The 18,559-nt window shown below is 38.3% G+C and overlaps 1 protein-coding gene across 2 annotated transcripts in view; it reads left to right on the top strand.

Annotated features, from left to right (window-relative positions):
- The window catches only part of SERINC5 (serine incorporator 5), a 112,450-nt gene extending 103,554 nt beyond the window's left edge, over positions 1-8,896 (top strand). Inside the window, exons 11-12 of one of the 2 annotated variants that reach the window (XM_074282365.1) lie at positions 1,285-1,429; positions 3,342-8,896. In XM_074282365.1, coding sequence (XP_074138466.1) covers positions 1,285-1,429; positions 3,342-3,489 — 293 coding nt within the window. In that variant the 3' untranslated portion in view covers positions 3,490-8,896. Of the gene's footprint in view, positions 1-1,281; positions 1,430-3,341 lie in introns of both variants that reach the window. The other variant, XM_074282364.1, reaches the window with a different exon arrangement.
- The last annotated feature ends 9,663 nt before the right edge of the window (positions 8,897-18,559 follow it).

The following is an 18,559-nucleotide window of genomic DNA, read 5'->3' as shown; positions in this document are numbered from 1 at the left end:
TGAGGGAATTCCTTCTACCAATGCAGGTCAGCACTTTGTCTGGAACTTGGTCTTGGGGAGAAGCCTGGGGCACTGAGAGGTTAAGTGCTTTGCTCAAAACCAGCATAAATCCAGGGCTAGACTCCTTGGCTCTTAGACCTGCTCTCTGTCCACAAGGCCTGATCTAGAGACAAGAAGACTTGAGTTCTAATCCAGTCTCAGGTTCTTACTACATAGGACTCCTCAGCAAGTCACTTAAACTCTGCCTCAGTTTCCTCATCTGTAAAATGGAGAGCATAATAATAGCACTTATCTCCCAGGGTTGTTGTGAAGATCAAATCAAATAATTGTATGCTTAGCACAGTATCGGCACATTGTAAGTGGTATATATTATTATTGTTGCTGATACTGTTTTTGTTGTAATTGAGACATTTTACCTTTACTGTTTTATTAACTCTATGATCATTAGTAAGTCATTCCCCCATCTTTGAATCTTCGATTTCCTCATATGTTATATGAAGAAAATAATAATACTTAGATTGTTCATTTTATAGATTATTGGGAGAATCAGCAGACTCCTCCCCTCTCTTTCTTTCTCTTTCCATTCCCCCTTCCCTCTCTTCTTCCCTCCCTTCTTGTTTCCTTCTTCTTTTCCTCCTTTTCTCCTCTTCTTCCTCACTCTCGTTCATTCTCTCCCTTCCTCTTTCTTTCCCTCTTTCCCTCCTTTTCCTTCCTCTTTCCATCTCTCCCTTTGTCCCTCCCTCTTTCTCCCATCTTCCCTCTTCCCCCCTCTTCTTTTATCCCCTTCCCTCTTTTCCTTTCTCCCTCTCCTTCCTCCTTCCTCCTCTCCCAACCGCTCTCCTTTCCTCTTTCTTTCTCTCCCTCTTTCCCTTTCTCCCTCCCTCTCCCTCTCTTCTCTACTTTCCTTCTCTCTTTACCTCTCTCTCCTTTTCTCTCCCCCTTTTCTTCTTTCCCCTTCCCCTTTCTCTCTTCCCATCTCCCTCCCTCTCCTTTCATATTCTCCCTCTTTCTCTCCCTCTCTTTCTTCCTCCCCTGGAAAGTTGTGCCAAAATGAATAGGGCTCTTGAGTGAGTCTCCTTTCAGCCAGAAAGTGCTAAGGACAGTCACTCTTTTGTAAGGGCATTTGAGCCAGAATGAACTCTGCACTAAGGACCCAGGAGCTTCCTTCTGCATTTCTTCCACGGTTAGAATCAGGACAACCTGGGGGCCAAAGACAAGGAGCTGGGGGTAGGAGCTGCCCCTGTAGCAGCACAGCCCTTCACTTCTTCCCTTTTTTTTCAGTAGATGTTGATGAATCTGATGGTCGGAGGGGAGGACAGCAGGTCATCTATGATGAAAAGAAAGGCACTGTCTACAGCTATACCTACTTTCATTTTGTCTTTTTCTTGGCCTCCCTTTATGTGATGATGACAGTCACCAACTGGTTCAAGTAAGTAGCCTTAGGGATTTTTTCCTTAGGGGTTCAAGGTGGGTGGAGGAGTAATTTTGAATGATGTAATAATAGAATATGATTAATGACACACTGTAATAACAGTCTATTACACAGTAGTTAATTATGGCAGGGATGGGGGGAGGAACAGATTCTGGAGAAGGATGAGTTTTCTTGAAAGTCCCTAGGACATAAGAAGCTTCTTTGAGGGTCGCACTGTGCTGTGTCATATGTGTGCATATATGTAGTAGATGTGTAATAATTCATTTATGGTATAAATGAATTAATATAGCTTTGTGTGGATTAAAGGATTCATGAGAGAGTTTCTGGGTGATTAATCATTTTATTAATGGGCCCAGCACATTTATTAAGAAAGAAGCCATTTGTCCATCTCAGACCAAAGACAGTCATGGTGGAAAGCTAACAATTTTTATATCCTTTCAAGAGCAGGTATTCCTTAAAATAGGAATCAACACTGAGTGGTTAGCAATTAATGAGAGAATGTTGCAATGAAGGGAGCTGAGAGTGATATCATGTCACCCTAGGACTTAGAGACTATTTCTTTCTTTTTTTTTTTTTTTTTTTTCTTCTTCTTATTAAAGCTTTTTATTTTTCAAAACATATGCGTGGACAATTCTTCAACATTGGCCCTTGCAAAGCCCTGTGTTCCAGTTTCTGCCCCCCCTTCTCCTGTGCCCTCCCTTAGATGGCAAGTAGCCTAATATATGTTAAACATAGTAGAAATATATGTTAAATCCAACATATGCATATATATTTATACAATTTTTGTGCCACACAAGATAAAAAGAGAACCAAAATAAATGCAAGCAAACAACAACAAAAAAGAGTGGAAACACTATGTTGTGGTCCACACTCAGTTCCCACAGTCCCCTCTCTGGGTGTAGATGGCTCTCTTCATCACTGAACACTTGGAACTGGCTTGAATCATCTCGTTGAAAAGAGCCACTTCTGTCAGAATTGATCATTGTCTAATCTTGCAGTTGCTGTGAACAATGATCGCCTGGTTCTGCTCATCTCACTTAGCATCAGTTCATATAAGTGAGACTTTTTCTATACCCAGACCACCCCATCCATGGGCAGTCTATTCAGAGAATTTATTCTCCACCCAAACCAGAGCAGAACACAAAAGCTACTCCGTCTGAGTGGAGTTTGAATGAGTAAGTTAGTTCAGTGTCATTATTGGCAATATCCCTAAACTTTTTAAAATCGGGACTTTAGGGGAAAATAAAAAAGAGTAGCCTTGGATCTCCCTAAATCATTGGTTGTTAATAATCATTTTTCTCAGTTGCCAAACTATCCACACTCTTAAGAAAGCTTGAGAGAGGAGAGGCAGAGCCAGACTGGTAGAAAGCATGAAGTACGGGGTAGGGCTGTGGAAGACCCAGACTCAGATTGTCTCTCTGACTCACAGATTGACTATTTGACTTTGATCAAGTCCCCTACTTCCCAAGGCACAAATCTGCTTTCTTTCCTATAATAAAATTATAGATGGAGTTTTTAAAAAGATGGTTTTAAAAAAGCCACAAATTGAGGGATAAAAGGTAGAAACTCCATGCGGCTCTGTCAAGATAATGAGGAGACCCTTCCCACACTGCTGAACCCAATGGGGCTGATTTAGGGGAGGATATCAGGAGTCACATGGGATGAGCAGACATAGATGAGCTCTGAGCATCATCCTTGGAAAGGATGCTGACATCTTTCAGTCGAACACCACGCATGTATTAAGTTCCTATAATGTGATCTGTTCTAAGTGCTGGGATACCAAGCTTCCATTTTAATTATGAGGTCATGAATGGCTTGGAGCATGATTTTTACAATGAAGAAAGTTAAGGGGAAAAGAACTAACTTTCAAGAAAGCTTAATCTGTTTATCTTTTCTTTTTTTTCAACAGCTATGAAGGTGCTCACATTGAAAAATTCTTCAGCGGAAGCATATCTTTCTTCTGGGTCAAAATGGCATCTTGTTGGATGTGTGTTTTAATCTATCTGTGGACCCTTTTAGCTCCTCTCTGCTGTCCTACTAGAGAATTCTCCGTATGAAAGACCTGCAAGCCCTTATCAACAACTGTCATTCAGTTTGACCAGTCTGCCAACTAAAAAATTGTATTTTTTAAAAGGGGTTTTGGGTTTTTTTTTTTTTGTTTTTTGTTTTTTTTTAAAATAATAATGTCAGTAATGATTGGAATGCTAAAAAAACTCTTGTGAAGTTGCTATAGCATCAGATTGGCTCAATAGGGGTCAGGAGAAAAAAAGCATTCGATAAGAATGTTTGGGTTATATTGAGTTTTTTCCCTGTGAAATTGTGAAAGAAGCTACCATTCACTATGGGAAACAATCGATTTTTTTTTTAAATCTCAGAAGAAAGAATTGTTTGGATCCACACTGATCATACATATGCTTTTGACTTTCATGACCTTTTATAATAAGATGATGCCATTAAGTTCCAATTCAACAAATATTTATCAAGTGCCTACAATGTGCAGAGCACTATGCTAGGATTTTGGTAGAAGTGTTGTAAAGATAAGTAAGATGTGGTCCCTGCTTTCATGAATTGAATAGTTTACTAGGTCTCACTTGACATACACAAGTAACTAGCTATAATACAATTTTCAGAAAGCAGGATATCAACAGATTTAGTGGTCTTTTTACATTTATTTTCAGTTTTTTTTCCCTTAGAAATCTGGCTGAAAGTTATTATTGTTGCAGCAGATTTCTCTCCCTCCCCAAAAATAGAGATCAAGGGTTAAGGATATTTTTGTAGAGGAAAGTAGCCCGAAATCTGTTTTCCATGTACAAAAACATTTTAAGCAGCCTGAAGCTCAGTCTTTGGTCTTATCTGTAACACTAAGATGATTTTTGTCCTTTGTTTCTGGGATGAAGTATGTTTGAAGCATGGGGTTCTGGTCATATTCTTCATAGTACCCAACTTCCTAATATTTAGGGGTTGAAAGAGGAAGTACTTACTTTCAAGGCAGGTGAAATCTATCTTTCAACACAGGTGAAATGTAGTGATTTTAATCCTTTAAACAAATCCCAGAGATTTTGTTTAAATATTTTTTTCAGTCTTCTTTCTCTGTGGACATGTACATGTCTTTCCCTAAACTTGTGATGCTGGAAATCACAGGTATCATTTATTGTCTTCCTTCTTTTCCTGGGTCCCCTAACCTATTCTCTGCCACTTGTTTATTATAATGTGAAGAAGCACAATTTATTGACAATGTGGTCTCACCTCTTTGTTATTACTTGATCAAGGTATTGCAGTAATCACAACTATTATTTGTGCTGTTGCACACATAATTTCGGGATAACGACAGAGTTGTCTTTTCTCCTACCTAAACTATGGATAGATGCTTAGATAAGGGATTTAAAAAAAATTCTAAGTACTTTAATAATAATCTTAAAGGGCTTAGATCCCAAAATTGCTTTTTTGGCTGAAACCTGCTAGGCATACGACTCTATTTTTTTCTGTCCTTTCCAATAAATTTGATGTTTCTGTGCCTAAGAAACAGCTTTGATTATGTCCCCTAAACTATTAGCACCTCCGTTATTTCTCTGGGATATTATGTCCCAAGAGAACTTTGGGGCCAGAGTCAAGTAGGTCTGTTGTGAATATGACCCTTAGGTTCAAGAGGATTTGTGTTATGGGAAAAGATAGTATTTGTCCAGTTTACATACAGCATCCTTGGGCATTTAACCAGATCAATGCTTTAAGTTATTTCCTGTAAGAAATTAGATTTCTAGCCATTGACTTATTAAAAGACTTATTAAAATCAGCTGAAATAGGTAACGTGATCTGCTGGATTACTCTGGGTGCTTTATGCTAAATCATTCTTGCCCTAGAAATAAGAGCTGGGGCAAGTGAAGAGCAGTGTTCAGAACAGCTTCAGGGCTCAGTCTAGGAGCTCTTTTTTCTCTCCTGTAAATTGAGAGGACATTCTAAACCAAGAGATTTTTTAATGACGCTCTCAGCCTTCCAAATGAAAACAGGTTTTTTTGGTGTAAAAGACCTAGTAAATTTAAAACATGTTAAATGCCAGTGTTAGAAGTAAGCAGCCAGATAATTAATCTAATGGGAGCATATACATTCCATTTCTTCTCTTGGGACTCTCCTCCATCCATATTATTCTCCTCTTCCCCCTCTCCCTCAACCACATTCCCCAGTCTATAATAAAAGATAGATACTTCTAGAAGTGTTTGTATCACACACATAACATACATATATGTATGTGTGTGACACATATATGATGCATATATAATATATATGTGATATACACAGTTATGCATGTGTTTATGTTGGCCACAGTATTCAGTTTTTAAATAGTCATGTTGAATTTTAAATAGTCATGTTGAATTTTTTCTCCTTTCTCATCAGTCATGGAAAGCACTTGTTTTTTTTTCCATCTTAGAAGAAAGGTTTTTAATCCATAGTAATTATGGATGACATTGTATGTTTGCAAATTCCATTACATTTTATAATTAGGAAGTATCACAGGAGCAGAGTAAAAAGGGGGGAAAATTAACACTGAATGATCACCATGTTTCTTGGATCCATTTGGGATCATAACTTGAAGCAATTAGATTTATGCTAACTCTGAAAGCCTCTGCTTGTATACAGCTTGGTAGCTTTGCAAAGAATCCATAATCATGGTCATATTTACTGTCTCTAAGGCATGGTGGTATCTGAGAGTCAGGTAGTTCATCAGATTAGGGCCTAGATTGGAAAAGGCTTAGAAGCAGCCTGCAGTAGAAGTTAAAAGGAATAACTTGAACCTTTTTTGGAGAAGACATGAGTAAGTTATTGATGGTGGTGGTAGTTTTATTCTGTGAATAGAGGGTATAGTATTTCTTAGCTTTCTCTCACATTTTCCCTTTCCCTGGGTAGTAGTAAAGACCCTATAATCTAAAACTGAGACAAAACCTAAATTCAAGCGGTATCTTGAAACCCTTCAATTATTGGGTCTTGCTCACTTGAGAGAGTGGCCCTTTCCCTCCAAGAACATCCCTTGGCAAAAGTTCAGGGTACTCTCGGCCAAGGACCACTTCAGAGGGACCATGACCTCAATTTGGAGATTCCATTATCAGTCAGTCCTGTTCCATTCTTGAGTGTAACTTCTGAAGATTTGGTATGTGGTACATGACTTTTAAAATCTGAGGTGCTCAGTGGGGAGATTCACATGCTGCTGCTTTGGCCATTGTTTAATTTTTCCCTCTCTTAAAATTTTAAATATTTGCATTAATGCTATAAACATTAGGTTGATGTGCCCAAAGTACTGGTGGCCTAGGGGACATTTGTAGAAATCTACCTTATTGTAGTACTCAGATGAGTCAATATGTATGTATACTTGCCTTTTTGTGCTATGGGATATTGTGATTCTGGTGATAGAGAAACTGGAAAAAAAATCTGTGCCAATATTAGTCACCTACTCTACTTTCAGTGGTTTGAACGCAATCATCTCACTGGCTTTTATAAAAAAAAAATGATGCTTCTTATGAATATTTAAAGAAATTACTTTTAGGTTATCTGTTTTGCAACATTTTCTTAGTTGTAGAAGCTAGAAAATTTCCTTACTGCAAAATCCCTTCATTCTTTCTCACTTGATGTTAAAATTGTAGAATAACAATCCTTATTTTTTTTCCTGCCTTTTTTTTTTTTTTTTTTTTTTTTTTTTGTGATGAAAACACTAAGATGGAAGGTTTTGGGGGATTATTGTATGTAACATATAAGAATATTACATCTGATGACCATACATCCTTCTAGAAACCAGCCTATAACATATAAGCTATTAAAGGGTCTTACTCGATAGATCATACTCTGTGCCACATCCAGCATTGCATGACACAAATTTTTAGTGTCAGATTTCGGAAATTTTCTTTCTTTCTTTTGGGGGTGGGATGGGATAGGGGAAAAAGCTTGAGGAAACTTTTGCAGAAGAATTGGGAACCATCTTTTTTTTGGAGAAGTTAGGAAAAGGGTTATGTGGTATAGCTGGATTGGGGGGGATTTTGAGGATCTTAGTTTCTCTGCTTATGAATAGGCAGTTTACTAGCCAGAGGTTTCCATTTTCTTTCTTCCTAGTCTCTTAGTGGGATTTGTAAAGTGAGCAGCCACGAACTTTGGGATAGAATCTCCCAAAGACTATCTTTACCCTACGTTAGTAAATAGTCACATTTGTTTTTTCTCCCATGAGTTAACTACACTGGTGCTTCATGCTATCCTAAGAAAGGGAATTCCAGGGATTGTATTTAAACTACTGTGGCTCATCCCTTTCTCCCCTTCCTTCTCTCTAAATAATGTCAATTTGATACATACTTGAATATATATATGTTCTTTTTAAATCAAAGAATGTTCTTTTGTGAAAGGAAAGGATGCAATTTCAGGAACATCAAGCTAAGGAAGAAAGCTGAGTGGTAGGACCTTAGATTGGAAGGACAGGGACAACTTGGGATTTGATCATTAGTTTATAGGCCACATCCTGAATTTAACCTTCCTGTAGTATTGTTTGCTTTCTTCCCATTGTCTTTAAACTTAGTGCTATATTCTGGGTGCAATTGGGATCTTCTCTGGACCTTCCATAACATGAGACCCTAGGAGAGCTATTCACATAAATTATGGGAAATATTGTCCAGTCTGAAGTTTTCTTATCAGCTCTCCCAAACTCCTCCCCAAATGGGTGCTTAATCAGAACCACAGAGGCAGTCATTTTGGAAGAGAGGGGTAGTATTTTATTTTTAACCAAAGAGTCCCCTTTTAAGAATTTTTTAAAAATCAGTCATTTTGATAAATAACTTAATGGAGAGAAACAAAGTGGGGTAAAAATTCAAATGTAGATGAAGTTGGATCTTATTTATATGAGCAAAGTTTAATGAAAGTAAGTCAATAAGGTGATCCTTTCTGGTGAAGGAGCCTTGAAAATTCTTGCAGGGGAAGCTTGTGGCAGATTTATAATATATGTCTTTAGAGGATATTTATAAGAAATTTAAGAGGATGCTTTTTTTTTTCTTCAATAAAGATTGAAATTTAACTTTATTTACAAAAATGGCTGCAAAAAAGTTTTTGCAATTTTTAAACTTTGGTGATAAGTTTTACAAGAAATATTTTATAAATGTTTTTACTTTCCTGAAACAGAGACTTTTTTAAAATGTAGTTTTTGGAATGTTTTTACTTAGCTGTAGTCAAATAATGTGGACATGTTTGCTAGATTAGAGTTTGAGGAATAATTTGTATGCTAAATGTACCACTGTTTTGAAGTTTGTATTGGCCTCCACTCAGTTGAGGGTTTTAGCTTCTTACTGACAATTGCATTTGTATGTGTTGGTTTCTTTTTTTTCTTTTCTTTTTTTAAGCCAAAAAAACCTCCCTGTTTTTTATAGTGTCTAAAGCAGTCTTTTATGTATAATACTTAGAAATTACTATGTGCAGAATTGAATAAAGTTTAAAACATAAAAATTTGTTTGTTTTTCCACTTTATCAGGTACAATTTATAAAGTTATCGCCTTGGTGGTGAATTATGTTTTCTGGTATAGAAAAGCACAAAGGTCTCCAACTTTTTTGCCTTGCTGCTTTTCCTTGTCCTTGTGATTTTTATGAAATAGCTTAAGAAGGGAAGAAGAGAGTGCGAAATTTGCTTCACGCAGTTTTTCTCAGTGTTGCTAAACAGAACCCTTGGGAATGTTTTGCCAAACCCAAGGAATGATATGGTTTGAAAATTCCTTTTAATCCTTAACTTGGGAGGGGAGGGTAGGAAAGAAGGAAGAAGGGAGAGACAGGGAGAGGAGGGGGGAGACAGTGTGTGTATTTCTGTATCACAAAAAATCTTGTGCTGTATACTAATAAGGAGTTGGTAGATGCCTTACTGTTCCCTGCCCCTCTCTCTCACAGAAGAAACCACAATGCATTTGAAGGCCATCTGATGGCAGTCAGCTAGCATTTATTAGGCACCTACTATTTGCCAAGCACTATACTAAATGCTGAGAATTAAAAATTGCAAATAATAATAATTCTTCCCTTCACAGAACTCATAGTGTAATCTGGGAGACAATGTACAAACAAGACATATAAGATAAATTGGAGGTAACCTCAGAGGGAAGCACTTGGATTTGAGGCCTGGGAAAGGCTTCTCAATCAAAGTGGGATTTTAGGTGAGTCCTAGCTAGGGAAGCTAGGAAGCAGAAATGAAGAGGAAAGGATTCCAGGCTTGGGGATTCCAGCTAGTCTTAGTCAAGGAACAGATACGAGGAACCTGTCAATGAATCACAAAGTATATGTAAGAGTGAGGTGTTAAAAGATTTGAAAGGTTTTTAAAAAACAAACAGGCTTGAGGGATTTAAGCCAAATGTGAAATTTTACAGTTGGAGGGAACAAGGAGCTACTGGAGTTTATTGAGTGAAATTTTTTTTTTTAAATACATATTTCCTTATGAATCACGTTGGGAGAGAAAAGGAAGAAACCACAAAAGAAAGAAAAAGGAAAAGAAAGTGAACATAAATAGTTGATTTACATTCAGTCTCCACAATTCTTTTTCTGGATGAAAATGATGTTTTTCATCCAAAGTTTATTGGGGTTGTCTTGAATCGCTGAACTGATGAGAAGAACCAAGTCTCCTGTAGTTGATCATTGCACAGTCTTGCAATTGTTGTGTACGATTTATCCCTGATTCCACTTGTTTTGTTCCAAATCAGTTCATGTGAATCTTTCCAGGACTTTTAAAAAATCGGCTTGTTCATTATTTTTCAACCGAACGATAATATTCCACTACTTTCATACACTATCACTTATTCAGCTATTTCCCAATTGATGAGCAACCACTCAATTCCTTGTCACCACAAAAAAAAGCTGCTACAAACGTTTTTTGTGAACGTGGATCCCTTTCCCTTTTTTATGATTTCTTTGGGTTACAGAAGCAGTCATGGCGCTGCTGGGTTAAAGGGTGTGCAGTTAGATAACCCTTAGGGCACAGTTCCAAGTTGCTCCATAGAATGGTTGGATCATTGCACAACTCCACCCATACGTCATTAGTGTCCCAACAGCTGGGGACACTGACAATAGGGAAAGAATTGAGGCAGGGAACTCAGCCAGCAAGCTATTGTAGCCGTCATTGGTTGAGGGAATAAAGGCTTTCACTAGGATGGTGGCAATGTCTGGGGTGAAGGGAGTGTCTGAGAGAAAATGAAGCCCTTTATGAACAGTGGAGACGCCCACAGGAGAGGAGACACAGAGACAATCCCTTTCCCCATAGTGATTTTCCAAATCTTTTTCACCCATCTTCAAACCTCCTGTGCTCTCCCCTCTCAGCTGAGGACCTTACTTCCTATTTCACTGAAAAAAAAATCATTAAAAGAGAACTTCCTCTTGCCTTTCCACATCAGAGGTCTATCTCCTTCAGCTTGCCATGCTTTCTTTCTCATACTTGTTAGTGCTGAAAACGAACATTGTAGATCACGTAGTTATTTTCTTCAAAGCCATCTGCCAAGAACTCTCACATCCCTTTCTCATCCCACACTACTGAGATGCATTCTACCCACCTCTTTACCCATGTTTCTCTATATTCCTGCCCCTATTCTCCATGTCCTAAAACTTCATCAAATCTAAAAAGTAGGATCTCTGAGACTGATAGATTAAGCACTTGTTTTTGATTACAGGAATGAATTTTAGGAATACTGTTATTTCAATTGAACAAACATTAAGGGTCCACTATGTGGCAAGCACTGAACCTACCCAAATAATACACAATAAATCAACAAGTACCCTGCGTGTACTTACCTTTCTATTCTTGTATTAATTTAGTCCATGTCTTGTATAGATGAGGGAATGATAGTCTCATTTGTGTCCACTTGCGTGATAAAAGCAGAATAGGACCTACTGTGCATCTCACTTGAAATCTAGGTTAGAGATAAAGAAAGTGAACAAACTAAAAATGAATGAATCTACTTTTTTCCCCCCAGAAAGTAGAAGTTCTGAATTCATACAGATCATAAAAAACCAAGCAAATAACAAGATGCTTCCTTCCCTTAACAGTATCCTTTGGATTGTACAGATGTGGGTCAGATTTCTTGAGACTAACATTTTATTCTGTCCTTTCCCTTAAGGGTGATATAGTGGATGGGCCTGGAGTCAGGAAGACTTTTTTTTTTTTTTTTTTTTTTAAATCGAAATCCAGCCTCAGACATTAGCTGTGTAAATCACTCTATGCGCCTCAGTTTCCTCATTTGTAAAATGAGCTGGAGAAGAAAATGGCAAACCACTTTGTCTTTGCCAAGAAAATCCCAAAGAGGTCATGAAGAGTTGGCCATGATTGAAATGTTTGAACAAGTCCTCGTTCTCCTATTTTTTAGGAGACGAGAGAAAGAGAAGACTATTATAGAAGGAAAAGCTCTTGGAATTGGAGTCAGAGGGCCCATGTCCACATTCTGTCTCTGATAGCTTTCTGTCTTATGTGATGTTGAGCAAGTCTCTTTCCATGTTTGGAGTTTATTTCCTCCTTGGTATGGATAAAGGGTTTGGATTAAATGGTCTCTAAGGTCCCTTTCAGTTCTAGGTTTTTCCTCTAGAAACTATTCAGAAATCGAAGAGAGCTCTAGAACAAGAGTCCTCAGATTATAGGCCCTCACTCAATAAACATCCTACCATCCTCAGGCTCATCTATACAATATTCTGGTTGGCTTTCCCCTTCCAACCATTCCAGTCCTCTTAGACCTTACGTACTCCCATATATTTTGTGATGCAGAGAATACGGCTCATTTTCTGTTCTTCAAAGAAAATATTTCATCTGACTTCAGACTCCACACACTATTTCTGTTGCCTGGAATGCTCTACCTCCTGCCTTGCCTGGATTCTTTCAAGTCTCAGCAAAAATCCCTCCTTTCATGGGATGCTTTCTCCAATTTTCCTGAATCTAGTGATTTCCTTTTATTAAAATTTTTTATTACAGTTTTTTTATTGGTAGAACATATGCATTGATAATTTTTCAACATTGTCCCTTGCAATCACTTCTCTTCCAACTTTTACCTTCCTTCCCTCCACCCCCTCCCCTAGATGGCAGTCAGTCTCATACATGTTAAACATGTTAAAGTATATCTTAAATACAATATATGTGTGGCATATTTATACAGTTCTCTTGTTGCACAAGAAAAATCAGATTTAGAAAGGTAAAAATAACCTGGGAAGAAAAACAAAAATGCAAGCTAGTGACTTCCCTTTATTAATTATTTTCAAGTTATCCTCTATATAATTTATTTGTACATAGCTGACTACCTGTTGTTTCCCTAAATTAAAAGTAGATTGTTTTTTGCTTTGTTTGAGGGGAATGGGGATCCTTAGGGCTTAGCACAGCGCCTGGCACATAGGAGGCACTTAAATGCACGTTGACTGATTATGTGTGTGTGTGTGTGTGTATATATATCCTGGAAGTAACCTTAATCTTTCAAGTACATCCCCCTCTCCATTTACATGCTAGGAAACAAAGGCTTATAAAAACCATTAAGACCCCCATTTTCTCCCCTTTCCTTTTCCTCCTCAATCCAACACACACATTTCTAGCTTGTCTTTCTTCCATCCTCCACTCGGCTGTCAGTGATCTTCCTAAAGTACATGCCTGATACATCACTTCCCTGCTCTATAAATTCCAGTGGTTCCCCATTGTCTCTAGGATCAAATATAAAATCCTCTCTTTGTCATTTAAAGCCCTTCTTCTCCTTTCCTTTCTTTCCTACCTTTCCAATCTTACCCTTTATTCCTTTCCATGTTCTATGACTCTTTTACACTGGCCACCTTGCTGTTCCTTCCTGACCACAGTGTATGTCCTGACTCCCTCCCTCTTTCTTTCCTGCCCCCCCTCTCTGACTCTGTTTCTGTCTCTCTGTCTGTCTGTCTGTCTCCCCTGCCCCCATCTTTCTTGCCTTCTCTCTCCTGACTTCCTTCAAGATAATTGCTTACATCCCATCTTCTGCTGAAGGTCTTCTCCCCTTCCTACCTACTTCCAATCCCTTCAGAAGTTTCCTTCCATTTACACTGAACATGCCTTATTTGTACACAGTTACTTTGATGTTATAATGTTAGCTCCTTTTGCCTTTCTTGATATCCCCAGGTTTTAGCACAGTGCCTGTTATGGGGTAAGCATTTTAATAAACGCTTGTTGACTGACATGCATTTGGCTGATAGATACCTCATGGGAGGATAACGAATGGGGATAGCATTCTTCTGGAAGGGTGGGGTGTGAAGGAGAGGTTTGCTTTGGGTGGGCCCCCTAAAGAAACTTGATTCCAGAGAGCATCTGCCCCATTCATGCTGATCCCTTTTTGCTGAACTTATGGGAGGCCCCTTAATTATAGCTTCTCAGCTAGTTGTCTTTTCTAATGTCTGATAATTTGTATTAAGCTGGAGAATATCCTTGCCAGGTATCCCACTGGGTGTGTCAGATTCAGAGAGATTGGGGAGATCATCCTTTATTTGGGGAGGCAGAATAAACTCCTAAGAAAATAACAAAAGAAAGTATGTGATAGGAAGTACTGTAGCTAGTGCTTCGTGCTAACATGATTACGGAGCACTGGGGTTGCCAAGAAAGATTATGTGGCTTGTGAACAATGAAATAAATGACTGAGGAAACAAAGATTTGATCCTTCAATAATATTGATTTATTAAGTAATGCATGGCAATTCCCCAGCAAACTAGAACTCAGATCTCTTCAGCATAGGCAATACAGGGGGACACTGGCTTTTGTACATTAAAACAATCAAATAAAACCAATTAATTAAAAGGAAACAACATAGTTTTGGGTAATCTGATTTCTAATTGGATGAAAGATTTCCAAGTTTGGAGAGGGAAAGTGAATAGGTTATATTTCCTGAATTTAGAAAAAAATGTCTTATTCTCCTTACATATCTATAAACAATCAATGAAAATAATAACTGATTGATCAGCATGGGACTACTTTTTAGGTAAAACATATAGTTTGTTTGAAATGTACAATTGTGAGAAAACTCTTTGCATCATTTTTTTAAAATTATAGTTTTTATTTACAAGATATATGCACGAGTAATTTTACAGCATTGACAATCGCCAAACCTTTCGTTCCAATTTTTCCCCTCCTTCCCACCCCCCATGGCAGGTTGACCAATACATGTTAAATATGTAAAGTATAAATTAAATACAATATATTGCATTATTCTTTAGATTTGACTGGGGTTTCTGGTCAGCATAGATTTAGGCTTTGTCAAGGATCTCTAAGCAGCAGGTAAGGGTGGTCCAGCTTCCCAGTCATGCTGGGCTAAGCTCAAACAATACAATACCCAATTCCTACAACTGAATAAAGTTTTCTCACAAGAAAAACATTGGCTAGACCCATAATTGAATGGAAAGGGAACTGAACTAGCTCCAGAATTGAGTCATAAGATAGAGTCATCAGATAGGGTTCACTCAGTTCCTATGATTAACCACTTACTGTCTTCATCTTCTCAATTATTTGATGATAGGGTACAGCTTCTAGGGGAAATATAGCAGTAATCCTGAGGTTCTCTGACCTAGAATGCTTTGTTCTAACAATCTGTCTGTCAATAATTCTAAAGTCTTCCAATTTTAGGATAGTCGTACAAACATTGCTGACTGTCAGGTAGATAATCTGCTGGTCAGTGGTAACCAAGTTCCTGAGACAATAGTGAATAGACCACTTCTATCTCTGAATCATAAAAAAATTGTCTTTTTACTCTTGGTTCTTTGCTTAATCTTTCTGGAACTGAGTCTGCTTCGATTGGTGTTAAAATTACAATAAACTTTGCCCCTTGAGTTGGAGATGGGTTCAAGCCAAATTCTTTTGAGAGACCTCGTGGACACTGGTCTACGACCCTCAACTTTTTATGGATTCCTTTTCAAATTCAACATTCAGCTTGAGGAGACTTCAACAATGGATAGCATTTGCACAGGTAGGAAAGAGTGGACACTTGGAAGCAGGAATCAAAGTCTTCTACATTATCTCAAAACCAGATGTTTCCCAGTGCAGGAATCATCTCTATAACAGCCTGGAACAAGTTTGTATCCTCCTGGGGACAGGTAGCTCACTACTTTGTAGAGTAGTGCATTCTATTTTGGGATAGCACTCATTATTTGAAAGCCCATTCCTTTTATCAGATTATTACACATTTTTCTCCTTCCTTCCCTCTCCCCAAGACACAATTAATCTGATATGAGTTAAATATGTGCAATTTGTTATCACATTACCATATTTGTCATTATGCAAGAAAAAATCAGGCCAAAAGTGGGAAAAGAATGAGGAAGAGAAAACCAACCAACCAACCAAACAAACAACAACAAAAAAAGGTGAAAATACTATGCATTGATCCACATTCAGTCTCCATAGTTCTCCCTCTGGATGTGGATGACATTTTCCATCCCAATTTTATTGAAATTGCTTTGGATCACCACATTGTGGAGATCATCACAGTTGACCAATATCTTGTTACTATGTACAGTGTTCTCTTAGTTCTGCTTGCTTCACTCAGCATCAGTTCCTATAAGTCTGCAAGCCCATTCTTTTAATCTGAGATCAGGCATTTCTACAGTGGTGCCCACCCACGGTTCTAATTTTCCTCCTAGAGCAACAAAACATCTCTCTCTCTCCCACATAATTGATAACTATAATGGTATCTTCCCCTGAATCCTTCCTGCTGAGTACTTTCTCCAGGGTCCAGATGCTTCACCATCCTAATGACCACCTTGTGGACAGTGCTCCTCTTACAAGGGAGTGCCCAGAGCAGGACTCTGAATATTCAGTGCTTTTTTTATGGAATGATCTATAAACAAATCTGATTGGAGGGGAGAGTTCATGTGGGGGAATAATGGAAAACAGGACTGGAGGGGTAGGGGTAGGGTAAGATTTTGTAGATCCTTAAATGCTTTGTTAAATTCCTGAATTTTACAGAGAGGAGCTATTGAAGATGTCAGAACATATATGAAATGGTGTTTTAAGAAGGTTAAACTTCAGGATTAGTTTTAACTCCTCTTTTGGCATAATCCCACCATTTTGAGTATTTTTAAGCGCCTACTATATTCCAGTGCTATGCTAAATGGTAGGGACATAAAAAAATGATAGGGATATATAATCTGGTGAGGTCACTTTGGTATTCTTCAAGAATGAAGAACAACCTCTGTCATAATGTGTTGGCTTTGAAAATTTTTTGTGTGTGGAATATAAAGCAAAAGCAAATCCTTTGGCCTCCTCCCTTGTACATCTCATTGCATTCTTTTGTGCTGATTTTGCTGATGTGATGGAATCTTGACCTTCAGCAACAGGAAAAATTGATTTTCTTCTTGGCATGAATCTTCAAACCCAGCACAGTTTAGATTGTTCTGCATATTGTTTCTCCGTAGAACAAAAATGCTTAATGACCTTATGGTTTGGAAATACCCTTCACACAAAATATTAATAGGATTTTAGAGCCATCTTAGACATTATCCTGTCTGACCACTCCATTTTCTTTTATGGAGGAAGAAATTGATACCTTGAGATAGGAAATGACCTTTTCTATAGTCATGTGGGTGACAACTGGGATTCAAATTCAAAACCTGGCTTTAAATATAATGTTATTTTCATGATGGCATTTGTCTTTTGCTTTGTCTTTTTAAGGCAAGTGAGATTTAAACTCAGGTCCTCTAACTCCAAGTTCAGTGCATTATCCCTGGACCACCTACGTACCCCATATCCTTGCACCTTTTCTCATGTTTTCTTAGTTCTAATTTATCAGTAGTTAGCAGGTTAGAGTACTTATGAAAAGCATAGGAGACTTTGTTCTAGATTCTTTATGATCCCATTGGAGATTTTCTTGGCAGAGATACTGGAGTGGCTTGCCATTTTATTATCCAATTCACTTGATAGATGAGGAAACTGAGGCAAATAGGGTGAAGTGATTTGCTCAAGGTCACAACTAATAAGTGTCTGAGATGAAATTTGAACTCGGGAAGATGATTCTTCTTGACTCTGAGCCCAACACTCTATTCACTGTACCACCTAGTTGCTCTAATGACTAAAGATCGCATCTAAATACTGTACTTGTCTCATGTTACGTTCATGAATCAGTGAGAAGGATTGAAAAAAACAGCCACATGGTGTTTGGACTTTTCTGAAGAAAAGGGAAACTCATAGACCTGGTTTAATCCTTTGGTTAGTATTAGTACTTATTAGCACCTGATACTTGACTAGTGAAGGCTACAGATAAGAGACAGTTTCTGGATTTACATCTAGGAAAGCCCCGAGTTCTAATTTCACCAAAGATGTTTATTAAGATCTTTGCACTTCTCTGAGATTTGAATAATGTTCATCCTTTGAAGAGGACTGATGATATCACAAGGGTGATATTTTGACTCATACATGAAATGGATTTTATTGAGGCAGAGTTGGACAAAATCATCAGACTCACTTTCTCTTCCTGATCTTCAAAATGCAATTGCAAGATTAAAGTCAAGATGACTAGTGATGGCCTGGGATGTAATGGACAGCCTTGGTGTCTTTGATGTTTGACCAAGCTCTAAATGCTCCAAGTACTTCTTAAGCAGCTTTTATGGCCCTTGGAACAAATGGTTCTTATCCACCCATTCCACCTGGGGAAGTTTTCACAAACCTGCGGCAGACATTGCAGCATATGCTCACAGCAGAGCCCTGGGTGAGAGGCATCCAGAAAGTACAAGGGAGACCCTGGAAAAGAGAGGATGACTTGTTTGATTTCAGTCTCCAGTGCAGTTTGCAAAGCTTTTTGGTCCTGTTCTTTCTCCCACTGAACAGAAACTGTCCATTTGGGATTCCTTTGAGATGGAATTTAATTTGCTTTTTCCCCCCCACTACTCCTCTCCAGCTCTAGCTGGAGTTACATACCCAGAAGGAAAGTCAGGGGGGAAAGTACTCAGAGGGGAGAGGGAAAAAAACCCTTTTTGGCCCCCAAGCCTGGCAGGAAAACCTGGTTTTAGGATCAAAAACTTGATTTCACATGTCTTGCTTTTCTCTGAAGAGGAGAGACAGGTCCAAGTATGAGAGAAGCCAAATGTCAGGGGCCTATTTTCAGATGAGTGTAGAAAAAGGACTTCTTTCCCTCTTTTGCCAAGGCAACAGCCTCAGCCTTCCCTGTCAGA

The sequence above is a fragment of the Sminthopsis crassicaudata genome, chromosome 1 (genome assembly GCF_048593235.1).
Source record: "Sminthopsis crassicaudata isolate SCR6 chromosome 1, ASM4859323v1, whole genome shotgun sequence".
In the NCBI taxonomy this organism is placed as follows: Eukaryota; Metazoa; Chordata; class Mammalia; order Dasyuromorphia; family Dasyuridae; genus Sminthopsis; species Sminthopsis crassicaudata.
The sequence above is the reverse complement of the archived record's forward strand: the minus strand, read 5'-3'. Positions and strand labels throughout refer to the sequence as shown.